The 13,803-nt window shown below is 33.8% G+C and overlaps 2 protein-coding genes across 2 annotated transcripts; one reads left to right on the forward strand and one right to left on the reverse strand.

Moving 5' to 3' along the window:
• The first annotated feature begins 1,140 nt into the window (after positions 1-1,140).
• Positions 1,141-7,966, forward strand: LOC115962501 (exonuclease 1). The gene is made up of 12 exons (XM_031081348.1): positions 1,141-1,335; positions 1,463-1,499; positions 1,629-1,803; positions 1,947-2,025; positions 2,712-2,756; positions 2,922-3,071; positions 3,200-3,314; positions 3,721-3,821; positions 5,193-5,290; positions 5,424-5,516; positions 6,784-7,004; positions 7,392-7,966. Exons 1-12 carry the CDS (start codon positions 1,258-1,260, stop codon positions 7,931-7,933), a joined length of 1,734 nt encoding a protein of 577 aa, XP_030937208.1. The 5' UTR covers positions 1,141-1,257; the 3' UTR covers positions 7,934-7,966.
• An 870-nt stretch (positions 7,967-8,836) lies between these two features.
• LOC115962502 (beta-glucosidase 44-like) lies at positions 8,837-13,477 on the reverse strand. The gene is made up of 11 exons (XM_031081349.1): positions 13,049-13,477; positions 12,811-12,869; positions 11,375-11,450; positions 11,200-11,271; positions 10,963-11,050; positions 10,571-10,823; positions 10,347-10,462; positions 9,757-9,974; positions 9,610-9,641; positions 9,414-9,516; positions 8,837-9,298 (listed from the first exon to the last, which is right to left on the reverse strand). The coding sequence occupies exons 1-11, from the start codon at positions 13,290-13,292 to the stop codon at positions 9,021-9,023; spliced, it is 1,539 nt and encodes a 512-aa protein (XP_030937209.1). The 5' UTR covers positions 13,293-13,477; the 3' UTR covers positions 8,837-9,020.
• Between the last annotated feature and the right edge of the window lie 326 nt (positions 13,478-13,803).

Consider the following 13,803-nt stretch of genomic DNA (forward strand, 5'->3'; position numbering starts at 1 on the left):
TTGGTAGCACTAACAGTACTAGTGATGGGAGGGATATAAATTATAAAAGCATGTAAGTATATAGTGGATAACATCTGAAGTTGTCGGGTTGGAAAGCCAGATTCTTTTTGTCAATGGCATGAAGTTTCACTTGTGAACTTTTCCACTGCCATAAGTACCCACGTTATACAATGCATTCATCTCCCTAGTAAAATTTTACGAAGATTCTAACAAATTAAATAGAAGCTTTCTATGGGGGTGACATTGAACAAAGAAGAAGATATAGCTCATCGATTAGGACACATTTAAAAGACTCAGTAGTTCGGAGGATTAGGCACAAAAAGAAGGCTAATTCTTGTTACAGACTAATAGTTGCACATAATTAAAAACATGATTTCACAATTTTAACTTGTTTTTAAATCAAGATTTCAACTTATGTAATATTGTGTATCTCATACACACAGTGTGTAATTATCACCACTCTAAAAAAAATGAAAGAAAAAAGTTAAAATTGAGACTTGTTAATCACGTGGCAAATTGTGAGTGATAGAGTTGTGAACTCACATGAACTCAACACTCATAACTCGCCCCATGAGCAAGTTGGGAGTTTTGTGTAGTAGCATTATTCAAGCAAATATGCTTAAATTGTTGTTGTTGTTGTTGTTTTTTTTTTTTTTTTTTCCTTTTTCCCCTTATAATATACTCCAAATTCTCCTCATTTTAAGTAGGACAGAAACACAGGTATTGCTCTTTGCTCCAAAATCACAGCATTTGATGACAAAATATGTAACCAAGAAAAAAAAAAAAAATGCAAAACAGGACTACACAATTGTATCCCCACGTGCCAAAACCGAGCGTGGGAATTCCCCATATTGGAAAGAAAATCGCGCGCGAGATTTCCTCACGTATTAAAAATTTCAAAAAGGAACACGCGGTAAAAGAGCTATACAGAAAGACCGTATTACCCTCCTCACATACACAAAAATCCAAATCACAAACCAATCAATAAGCGCCACAACACCATCATCACACGCGGCACTCTTCCATTTGACTCAGCTGAAATATTGTAAATTTGACAACATTTGCTCCCCCTTCCCGCCATTTTCTCCTCCTTATAATATATTCAAGTTTCTTCATTCCCTTTCCTTCTGCTATTTTTTAAACCCAAACAAACAAACAAACAAACCAAAAAAAAAAAAAAGAAAAAAAAAGAAAGAAAGAGAGAGAGAGAGAGATAAACCTAAGCAAAACCCAGAAATATTTGAAGGTGAGCTGCAAATGGGTATCAAAGATCTGCTCAGATTCATGAAGCCCCACATTGAACCCATTCACATCAAAAAATACGCCGGCAAGCGTGTAAATATCCTATACTCTTTTATTTATTTTCAATTCGATAGTTGGATCAGAAAATGTCAGTTGAGCTATAAAACTATTTATGGTGAATAGGACATCTTTTAATGGTTTTTTTTTTTTTTTTTGGCAGGTGGGTATTGACGCGTATTCATGGCTTCACAAAGGAGGTAACTTTCTTCAATATTTATGATTTAAGTTGCTATTGGTATTATTGTTTAATTTATTTTATTGGGTTGGAAAGAAATTAACAAAATAATTATTGGGATTTTTTTTTTTTTTTTTTTTTTTTGGGGCAGCTTATTCATGTAGCATGGAGCTTTGTCTGAATTCAGACAACAATAAGAAAATGCGGTACATAGAATACTTTATGCACCGAATTAATCTGCTTCGACACCATAAGATAACGCCCGTTGTCGTTTTCGATGGCGGAAATATTCCGTGTAAGGCCGCCACCGAGGATGATCGGCATAGGCATGTATCCACATTTGTGTTTTTGTCAATGTTCTAATACAAGCTTCATTTCGATAATGCGGAATTTGTTTGAAAGGTTTGATTTTTTTTTAAAAAAAAAAAAAAAAATTATAAAATATTTTGTAATTGTGTTATTGATTCAGAAAAAGGAAAGCTAATCATGATTTAGCAATGGTAAAGCTTAAAGAAGGGAATGTTAGTGCTGCCATTGAGCTCTTCCAGGTACTATTAGCCGCAGCTATTTTCTGCTTTTTTTGTTTGATTGTTTAAGTAATTGGAGAAATGCCTATCTACCTTGTAAACTACCATACATACTTATTATGTCTCTTATTGAGTTAATGTGATAAATTACCGATTGTTTTAAAAGTTTAAGTTGTTAGGAAATGATGAATATCATTACTTAATTAATATTCTAACACTATTCTTCATGTTTGGGCCCAACATTTCCCTTAATAAGTGGGACCTAACATGTGGCATTTTCAACATTTATATTGGAGGTAGAGCAGAACCACTTTCTTTAATACCCTGATAGATTGCAGATTATTGAATGTAAAATCATTTAATAATATTTAAACATATTTGGTTAGTACAGTTTGCCTTAAATGAGCTCAATCTATACCTATCTACCTTACTAAATCTTGTTCAAACTTATGAATAATTTGATTTGATATGGAAAAATAGTTCAAATTTGAGCAACTGTTTGACTGTTCGGTAAAACAATAATGTATCATGTGAGTGCTTGTTTAGTAGGGTCAGTAGTCTTTCTTAGGTACAAATTTTTAAAGCATTACTTACAGTTCACTGCATTAGCAAGCATAATCTTCTTCTTTAATATTCTCATGGTGTTCTTCCTATATATGTTTTAAAAAACTACTGAAAATTCAATTTCTACTGTCATTATCTTGCAGAGGGCAGTGAGTATCAATCCATCCATGGCACATCAAGTGATACAGGTACCTAATTATCATATCACTATTAGCTATATGCATCTTCTAGGACTCTAGGCCTTGCATTTTTATTTGTTAGAAGTTCCCAATTCTTTCTGAGTATCACTTAGATTTTAACAAGCTTTGGGACCTAATTCAATGCTAGTAAATGTGTCACTGGTGACCTTTCAGGTTCTTAGATCAGAAAACATTGAATATGTGGTAGCTCCATATGAGGCTGATGCTCAGTTAGCATATCTGTGCAGCCTTGAACCAGAAAAGGGTGGAATTGTAGCAGTGATTACAGAAGACAGTGATCTAGTGGCATATGGTTGCCAAGCTGTAAGATCTCCCACAATTATTTGATATGATGCAGGCAGAGGTCTACTGCTCTCCTGATGACTTCATTTTCATTTACTCATTAAAAATGCTGGTGTTGTTTTGTTTTGATTTGCATTGGTTGCAAACAGATTGTGTTTAAGATGGACCGATTCGGGAATGGTGAAGAGATAGTGCTTAACAATGTTTTTGATTCAGTGGCTCGTAAACCTTCCTTTCGAAACTTAGATATGGAATTGTTCACAGGTGGGTTCAGTGTGACATAACATGCTTACAGGTTTAGTTGTATGTTTTTTACGGCAAAAAAAAAGTTTGTATTCATGAAAAAAATTTAAAGGGTGGACTTAATTGAGGGCGTCCAGCATAACATCAATAAATGCATAGAAAACACATGCATACCAAATAAAAATTGATTTTGAACAAATGACGGGGTTCTGTACCTCATATGCTGACATGCGTTGCTCCACTCATGCGTCTAAAGTGGATAATACCCTTCCACCTATTTTCATCAAGAAGTTTGTTTGATAAATGTGAAAGCTGAAATTAGTTCCTCTTTCTATCTGATGAGTAAAAACAGTATCTCAGTTTCTTAGTGGTTTCATTTTAGATGCATTTGAAACAATGACCAAATTAGATTGTGGCCTTTTCACAGGTATGTGTGTTATAGCCGGCTGTGATTTCCTTCCATCTGTTCCTGGAATTGGGATTGGAAAAGCTTATGCCTTGGTTTCCAAGTACCGGAACTTAGACCGTGTAAGTATCAGTAACTTGCTTCTGAATAATGTTTAATATCATTGATGTACATAATCATAAGATAACTAGCTGGATCTTGCCCTTATTCTGGGAATTAGGATATCAAATATGTTTATGTTTCATCAGAGGAGTAGCTGGTGGGTTGCAGATGATAACAACTCAAAAAGATTTTTAGCTTCTTATGTTAAATGTAAGATAAAATTGGAATTCTTTTCAAAAGTAATCCTTTAGGCTATTTAGAAATAGTTCCTTGATCAGATCATGATGCAAGGTAAGCTTCGAACAGATTAGAAATTTTATTAGCTCACTAGGAAAATGAAATAATTTGGTTGTTGGCTTGTTGCCATCAAATATACTTCCTGAGGAGATTGATTGGTTTTCTGTTGGCTGCCTCTTTGAGGAAGTCTACAAGACAGGTGCTAATACTTGTTGAATTAGACAGGTCTTCTACATCTGTAATTTGTTCTGCTTATGTCTATTCATTTTCTTGAGAAAACTGTGGTAAAGCAGAGAAGAAATTGAGGTCTCTTAATCTGTTTCCAGGTTTATAGGCAATAGAAAACCTCAAGACCACTGTATGCTCTGTTGAGTTCTTATTGAAAGCAATGCAAAGCAAGATAGGAGTTTAAAGTGTTTGTTTCAATTATTTTCTTATGCCATCTCGGCATCCAAAGGTTGAACAAAATTTCCATAAAAGTTTGGAGCTTGGTTCTCCACATTTATGAGCTCGGAAGTACATCATGTCTGATTAAGCTTGGTGCCACCGTTGTATTTAGCAAAAAGAATGGGAAGTTAGCAAAAAAGATTTATATTCAAAGAAGTGGGAAAATTGCTTTATTTTCTATCATGTTTTTAGACTATATTCATTTTCAGGAATCAGAATACTTATTTCCACCCATTGCTTGACTTTGACCAACCTCAAAACTGATACTAGGCTTTAGTAACATTACTGCATTGGTTATTGGATTTGAGTTGGAATTCAGATAACTGATAAGATTTTGATCACATTTGAGAGTTTACTTTTTTATTTTGAATTTAAAATTAAAATATGCCTTCAATTACTGGAACTTTGTGAATTTGCATAGGGACTTTAATCTGTTAAAAAGACTAGTAGATTTTCAGAAAGCCACAATTAATTAAAAAAACTTATAAACTTTCCAAATGGACTTATTGAATTATCAAGAAACTCTTCAAAACATCCCTGTGTGTATGATTTCATGTCTATTTTTAACTAGGTAGTATTGATACTGTTGTGTTATTTTTGTTTCTACTTTGCTTTATTGATTTATAATTTTAGAGATGTGGGTGATGTAAATGATTCATTCTATTATGGCATTGGTGTTACTAATATCATGTGTGCCATGTTTACAGGTTCTATCAGTTTTGAAGCTTGAGAAGGGCAATCTTATGCCTGAAGATTACTTAAAATCTTTCAGAGAAGCAGTTGCAGTTTTCCAGCATGCCCAAATGTGTGTGGTTTGTGAAATTTGAATAATCCGTTAACCATTCCTCATTAACTGTCTCGCATGTTTGTGAATGCATACGGGCTTCTCCCCCTTCTGTTAGTGATTAATACTGCCTTTCTTGTTTAACTATATGCAGATATGATGTTGACACTAAAAAGCTCAAACATATGAAACCGCTTCCAGAAAAGCTTCTACAGTTTCTGAATGGAGAGCTTGAATTCTTGGGACCGTATCCTTTGTTTTGTCATTTAATTAGTGTTTCCCTTGATTCTAATATACTGTGAAGCCATCTATCAAGACAACTCCTTTTCAGCAATGTTACTATGTCAAACACCATAAACCATAGATCATAAGCCTCCATTCTAAGTCCTAGGACATGACATAGTTATCAAAGTTCAATTAGTTTGAGGTTTGAACATAGGAAAGTTTGTTCTGTTTGACATGATCACCTATGAAACTTTTCTTGCTAAAAGGCAACTGCTAATATTTGAGAACCCGCCCGCCGGGGGGGGGGGGGGGGTGCAGGATGGAAGCTTTAGTGGGCTCTACCACCAATTCTGAGAATCTTTAGAATTCAGTAGTACATTATGGTTCTTGACAAGACAAGATCTTGAAGGGTTCTTAGATAGGGTTTGGTGTTTAAGGATTTAGGCAAGATTGGGTAAATAACAAAGTTTTTATTTATGCATCTATTTATTTTATATAACATAAGGAACCTTTCTAAAGAAGAGCCCTGAAATTAAAGATTGTATTTTCTCCAATATCTATTGAAAATAAAATATTGTATTCTCAATGGATATTGGAGGGAATTTGATAGTTGTTTGCAGTTGAAATTGAAAAGTGAACAAGAAAAGAAGAAGAAGATAAGTTCTAACAATCACGTCTAGGTTCCATAAGCAATTGTACTTAGGAAGAAGAAGCCAATCACATCTTAGCTTAAGATAAGAGTATGGAATTTTATTTAACTCAAGGAATTTTATTAAACTCAACCTCTCTCTATCTCAATTGTTAGACTAACACAGAAGCTTCTGTATAGGTTATCGTCAAACCCTTTCCTATAAAGACTAGGACTCCTATAATTATTTCATAGAAATACTAGGGCTCCTAATATAAAATAGAAGTACTGAAGAACATCTAAATCCAATAGAAACTGACTCAACACATAAAGTAAACCAGATGGGCCTCTGGTTCAACCTATTACAGGCTTGCAGCACATTCTAGAAAATCTAGAAATTACCAATATACCCCTATTCTAGTATAACTTCTTTAAAACTGCAGCAAAAACTTTCTATTTTCTAACCTAAAGAAACTTAATACTAAGAATCAATAAAGTAAAAGTATCCTATGATAGTAGCCATGAGGTTCCATATTGAAACTAGACCACAATTTATTTATTTATTTGGTGTTAAACTTGTTTGTCCTTGAACTGTTGCTAGTTGCATCAAGGGTTATGTCAGATGTTCAAATTTTCCTTAACTGATTATGAATGGAATTAGAGAAATGCCTCCATCAGTTGCTACTGCCATTGCTGAAGGAAATTTAGACCCTATAAGCATGGAGGCGTTTGATCATTTCGTAAGTTCTGGATGTCATCCAGATCCAATTGTGATCCAAGCCTCTTGTCAACTTTCAAGACCCGAAGCTGCTGTGGTATCTACACAAGAGAGCTGCTTCACAGTCTTTTCCTCCCATAAAACCAGAGAACATAATATTGCAGGCAAGCTTATTGGTTTCAGATAGCACCAATGAGTGGCAAATAAACAATTTTACTAACCAAATGAAGAAAGCAAGTACAATGACTGCTTTTGGCCCATTTGCAAATCCCAAAGTTCTCTATATACACACGACACAACAAATGCACACACTGATGTAAGCATGAGAATGATGAAGTTATGTGCCTGCATACATTGATGTATCTGATATACGCCTGCATGCATACATTAATGCATTGTTGTGTGTGTATGTGTTTTTTTTTTATTTTTATTTTTTAACTACGTATGTATGATTGTATGTGGGCATACATATGGATGTGCGTATATGAATACTATAGATGAAAAATGGTCTACAAACTAAATATTTTTTTTGCACATTGATTGATTTACAGAGAAGCAAATGTTAGTTTCAAATGAAGGTAAATATTTGAAGGAAGCTGCAGCACTAGAGAAACTAGTTATGCCATTGGAAATTCATAAAACGGTAGATAGTTCAATGGTTCAGAACAGAAATCTAATGAAGGTCCCTGACAACAATCCATTCAAGAAAATGAAGTGTGATGAAATCCAGTTGGATCAAGTAGAGAGCATGACTGAACAAGTTTCAGTTGCAATTGATGTTGAAAATTTTGACATCTTGTGTGTTACTCCATATAGCAGTACTCCATTAGAGGTTCTTGACAAATCTTCCAGGAAAAGAAGGCTCAGTGATATATGCTCAGATCAGACAGCTGAACAAGTTTCAGGGATAACTGAGGTAGAAGACGCAGACATCCTGTGCATAAATTTGGAATCCCAAGAGAGTGTAAATTCTAAGCCTATAAAGGCCACTGATGGAAAAAGGAGAGGGAAAACTGAGAAGTCAAAGAAAAGTAATTGCAAGAGCTCTGAGAATAAAAAGAGCAGTATCTTGAATTTCTTCTCTCGTGTTTAATCTTTTGATTTTTATGTAAGCTATATTTTGTTTCTTTTTTCTTTTCCAGTTCTTTAAGTTCCTCGAAGCATGTATTCAGTTCAAAGAAGAAGATTTCTGGAGCAGGTCTTTTTTTTGGCTCATTAAAATGACAGTTTGGCAGTGGAACTGGAGAAAATGTAAACGTTATACAGGACTAATGACTTAAAAGTATAGCTTATGTGACATCTAAAAATAGTTAAATCTAGGGTAAGCATGAGAAAACATGTAAATCAGAATATGCAGAATTTGAAAAAACTATGATAAAAGGAAATACTGCCAGCCAGCTATAGGTTCTGCCTTGGTGGAAATACAAAACTGGGAAGGAAGACTTCACCATGTTAAATGACTCAAACTGAGGTAGCATTTGCAGAAGAATTCAGATAAGCAGTGATAAAATAGATGAAGCCATATTCTTAGAAAGTGTTGTTGTCTTGTAATTTTCTCATACAGTGACAAGATGCTATCTTTTTTAAACATAAATTGAATCTTTTTAAGTTCATAAAGAATGGGCTCCCAGTTGATTTGGTAAGAAAGAGAGTATCCTTGGAACATACATCAAGTTTAGGTTTCTTACAAGGGATTGTCCAGAGTCGCTTCAAGTGTTGTGTAAAATTTGATTGTTATCAAGTGATTTTTCTGACATTTCCTTGGCCTTCACTATTTAAGAATTGAGGTTAGGATGTATCTCCTTGTAAACTCGTCTTGAATTCCATGCAACTTATTTTGCACTATCATTTCTTTTGGCATTTACAAATCCAAGTAGTTTACTGGCATTTTGCCAGTGCATAATGCCCACTGTATTGATTGGTAAACTATAAGAGCTGCATATGTTCGGTCTGTGCATCACAAGGCCATAACAAATCATTGCAGAAGTCATCAAAATAAATTCTTGAAATTTCATGGTTCTTTTCATATTAATACAATTTAAAAAAAAAAAAACATTATTAATGTCGAAGAAAATAGAAGGGAAGAATCAAAGCACCAGGTAGGAAGCTTAGTACCTTGATATTAGTTATAGTTTTACAGAATAACACCATTTCTTATTAACAAGAACATAGCTGACTGCTTAATGCTTGTTTCTCTGAAGTAGACGCTGGAACCAATAGGCAGACATCTTTGGATACCTCTTGAGGTTGGTGTAATCAATATAGACAATTCCAAACCTTGAAGTGTAACCTGATCTCCATTCAAAGTTGTCAAGCAATGACCATGCAAAGTAACCAATAACATTTGCTCCTTCATCAACTGCCTTCTTCAATTGAGTCAAATAGGCTCTATAGTAGTTGATTCTCGTAGTGTCGTGCAATCCCTTAGAAATTGTGACATTTCCAGGGTCATCCATGCCTGCAAAATAAACATCAATGTTTATTTCAAACTTGTTTTCTTGTTTTCTTTCAACTCACATAATGAACAAAATACGAATTTTTAATAGGCACAAAGACATGTAGCTGATGCCTACCATTTTCAGATAAAATCACAGTAGGGTTTCCATAGCGTTCTTTTATATATGTTATGGCTTTGTATAAACCCCATGGTACAATGTAGAGCCAATTAGAATTTGCCTGCAAATGTGCAATTAAACATAAATAAAATTGAAATTTGCATTGTGCATTGACATAATTAAGAAATTATGTGTATGATTAGGTTGTAATTACCCTTGGACCAATAGGCACTCCATTCTTTTCATCTGCAACGTTCATGATAATCACAAAGGTCATTAGAAAATACTGTTAAAAAGAATAGGCTTGAGTGGCAAAATAACTTACAAATACTAAATTTGGAGGAAGAGGGGAATAACTTACAAGCAAATCCAACATTCCATTCCTGCTGGTAGCCCAAATCTTTTGATTTTGGTTGATGTGGATCATACATATAGAAAGCAGTATATTGATTGATGCCCACAAAATCCATTGAACCTTTCACCATCTTAACCTCCTCTTTTGTGAACTTGGGTAGTCTATCCCCAACAATATCTTGCATTGTTCTTGGATACTCACCATATACGATGGGATGAATAAACCTATGTGAAGTAAGATCAATTATAACCAAGCTCTTTGTTTATATATAAAGAATTTTGAAGTAGTATCTAAAATTCTATTTTATTCTGTTATTCCCATTTACCAGCAAATTATTCTCAAATAATAGAAAAATGTCAATTATTTTCTATTCTCTTGTAGGATGGTTATTACTTATTACAATCTATTCATTTATGAAATTTATCCATACTTTTGCATAATATATTTTTGAAAATAAGTTTTATACGCAACTCACGTCCAATGACAAATGAGTTTTATCTAATTGTTTTCCAATGGTAAATATATCAGGAGGGCTGAAAGTTTTGATCAAATACAACAAACATGAGGAGATAAATGTAGGTCTTAAAGATTTTTACCATCCAACATGGAAGTCTCTTGCTCTTTGAGCTGCATAGTTATCAGCTTTTGATCTTGTAAAAGGTTCATACCAAACAAAATCCAAGAGAATTCCAATCCTTCCTTTTTGTTTTTCCTGAAAATTTATATATATATATATATATATATCAGTTAAATTAAGCTTTCATGCCTAATAATGAATTATAACAAAATCATCCTATCAAAAGAAAAATGCTAATCTTACTTGATACTTTTCACGATATCTTTGCACTGCAGCTGCATGAGCTAAAATCAAATGATGGGCAACAATATATGGCTCAGTTGCAGAATTTCCAGCTGTACAATTTCCAAATGCCTTGGAGCACCTTCCAGGAGCAAAGATCCCATTATCATAACCAAGAGCAGCCACTACCCTAGGTTCATTAAATGTCATCCAATTCTTCACTCTGTCTCCAAATGTCTTGAAACAGAAGTCTGCATAATCGGCAAAGTCTTTCCTGTGGGGTTTGAAATATATATCAAATTCCAAATAATTACATATATATATATATATATATACCCTCTTATTTTGGAAATTTAATCAATCTCATTTTTCTAACAAGGAAATATATGGTAAAAATTTTATGAGGTACTTACACCACTTGGTCACTTAATAATCCCAGGTACTTCTTCTCAAGTGCTAGGGGAAGATCATAATGGTATAGGTTTGCATATGGAGTAATGCCTACAGAACATGTAGAGGTTTTGTGGTTATACAATTCAGATGTCATCCCCTTCTTTGATCACACAGTATGAAGACACAAGTTTAAAACATTGAGTTGAGTTCAAAATTTCCCAAATCAAAATTTATTTTACTTGGCCATTGCAAGTTACCTTTTTTGAGCATGTAGTTGATCAACCTATTGTAGTATGCCACACCCTTCTGATTCACTTTCCCGGTTCCATCTACATTATTAACAAGGAGTTATACAGGATTTAATAGTGCAAGTAATAATGTTGTGTACCATAATATGACCTGATGTGATAAATAAACATACTGATGAATTACCTGGGAAAATTCTGGACCATGAAATTGAGAACCGGTATGCATCAAAGTTGAGCTTTTCCATTATTTCAATATCTTCCTGTAACAACAGAAACATTTTATATTTTAGAGTTTCCCTAATAACATAATCACCTATGATGAAGCATTTAAATATGCTACTGTTAATCCCTGCTCAAGTTGACTTCATTACCCGTCCCTTTTAGATGCCATTCCTACACCATTCTTAATAAACTTAGCACCAAAAAATAATTTCCAATAATTATTTGGGAAAGTAGGAAAAGATAACAAACCATAAAAATAAAAAGGACACTTATTAATTTCAAATGACATGTTTTAGTTAGAGCTATCACAATGATATTTTCACGTTGCTATTATCTATGGATGTGGGTTTTAAATCACCTTCCCTTGTTGAGAAGCCTAGCTTCAAGGGTTGAAATTGAAATCGATTTTGACAGATTTAATAGTTTGAAGCCTATCTATGCATGCTGGTCATGGTTTAGTTCATGCCAACCCAATTCTGCGCATCAAATATAGAGTAAACATACAATAAACAAGCTTGGAAACTTCAAAACCATGCCTATCCAAACATTTTGCTTCCTAGGCTTGTGTACAATATCCACGGATATATACATACATGCTTCTAATTCTTTTTGTTTCTCAAAAATAAAAAAATATCTTTGTTTTTATTTACATGGAAAGTGCTTGAATACTATAAATTTTATTACATGGGGGTTAATGAATAGGGGTACACGTTAAGGAAATTTTACTCAATTATGAATTAAAATGTACACTTTATGAAGAAAAGAAAAATCCTAAATAAGTCATTGGTTGCATGTACAAATTCAATATTATTATTTTATTATTAGGGTAAATTGTATTAACATATTCCGAGATGTTTGAGCTAATGCTAATCAGGTTCAAGACTTTACTTTTCAAAACCAACAAATTTGGTCTCTAAGGCCAACTTAGTCTTTAGACACTGTTAAGCCAGTTAGTCATAGTTGACTTTAGGAATCAAATTGGTCCGTTATAAAAAGTCATAGACTTGATTAGTATTAACCCAAATCTTAGAGCATGTTAGTAGAATTTAATAACTATTATTATGAGTTTCATCACGGGGACAAATAGATTAACTAATTGTTTTGTATTGGGCTCTGCACCTAATGTCTTCTCTTATGTAATTTCGTTGGAGCAAGCCAATGGCTTAGGCTCCTCTGTGTAGCCCTCTGGGTTGGTTCTTTGGAGTTTGGAATAAAATTTTATTGCAAATTATCAAAAAAAATAATAAATCATAGGACAAATTGAAAGTGATGTGTGGACCAGTACTGAAGTAAGTGATGGCATGATTGGAATCTCCATGGAATTAATAATAGTGAGCTAAATTTCTATGTTTTTTCATAGGCAGCACAAAGGACCCTTCTGCTGAAAAAATCACTTACTTTGTAGTGGTGATACTGGTCCACAGAAACTTCTCCAGTAGCATTGTTTGCAACAACCCCTATTTCAAATTCAAGTGAAATAATAATAATAATTTATTGAAATAAGTGACAACAATAAATAATTTGTACTCTCAGAAAATAATAATATTATAGTTATTATTATTATTTTGGTTCTTGCTTAATATTTTTTCTCAAAAACAGAAGAAGAAGAAGGTTTTATGGAGATAAGAAATTTAACCGGGAATTTTAACGAATTCATCCCAAATGCTGGGCCCACGACCATCCTTGTGGGCCATGCCTTCCACTTGATATGCAGACGTCGCCGTTCCGAACACAAAGCCCTTCGGAAACTTGTCTCTGCTCAGCCCACCAGTCTCCAAACTCACACTCTCTGCACTTGCACATTGGAATTGGATAACACCAACAACAACAACAACACTAATAACCAACAACAACCGCATTGGTATTGCTCCTCTTCTCATCTTTAATATACACACACAAAAAGAAAGATAAAGAGAGAGAGAGAGAGAGTATTGGTAGTGAAGAATGTTGAGGAGTGAGAGTGAGCAACTATATAGACAAGCAATTATATAGGGATTTACTGTCGGTTTCTTTTTAACATAAAGATAGTTTTTTTGCGTTTTTTTAGTGGCATTAGAAAAAAATGAATTAACAAAAAACTATTTATGGTCAATGAAAAACTCTATTAAAAGTAAGGTTCTTGTTTTAGAAGATTGTTTTCCGCTAAGAAAGGATTCCAAGTTATTTTTAAAGTAGCTAGAAACATGAGATAGTTTTCTTAAAAATCCTCTTTAATAATGTACTCATTTGTCAAGAAAAGATAATGTCTGAGACAACGAAGGGATAACCTTAAATAAAGTTCCTCCAAAAGACAATCTTATAATGATTAAGATTTGTTGGCAGCCACATCGTGGAGGACAGAGGGTGACATATATACTGTGAAGTTACTACAAGTATTTTACAATAAAAAGA

Source organism: Quercus lobata, chromosome 10 (genome assembly GCF_001633185.2).
Source record: "Quercus lobata isolate SW786 chromosome 10, ValleyOak3.0 Primary Assembly, whole genome shotgun sequence".
In the NCBI taxonomy this organism is placed as follows: Eukaryota; Viridiplantae; Streptophyta; class Magnoliopsida; order Fagales; family Fagaceae; genus Quercus; species Quercus lobata.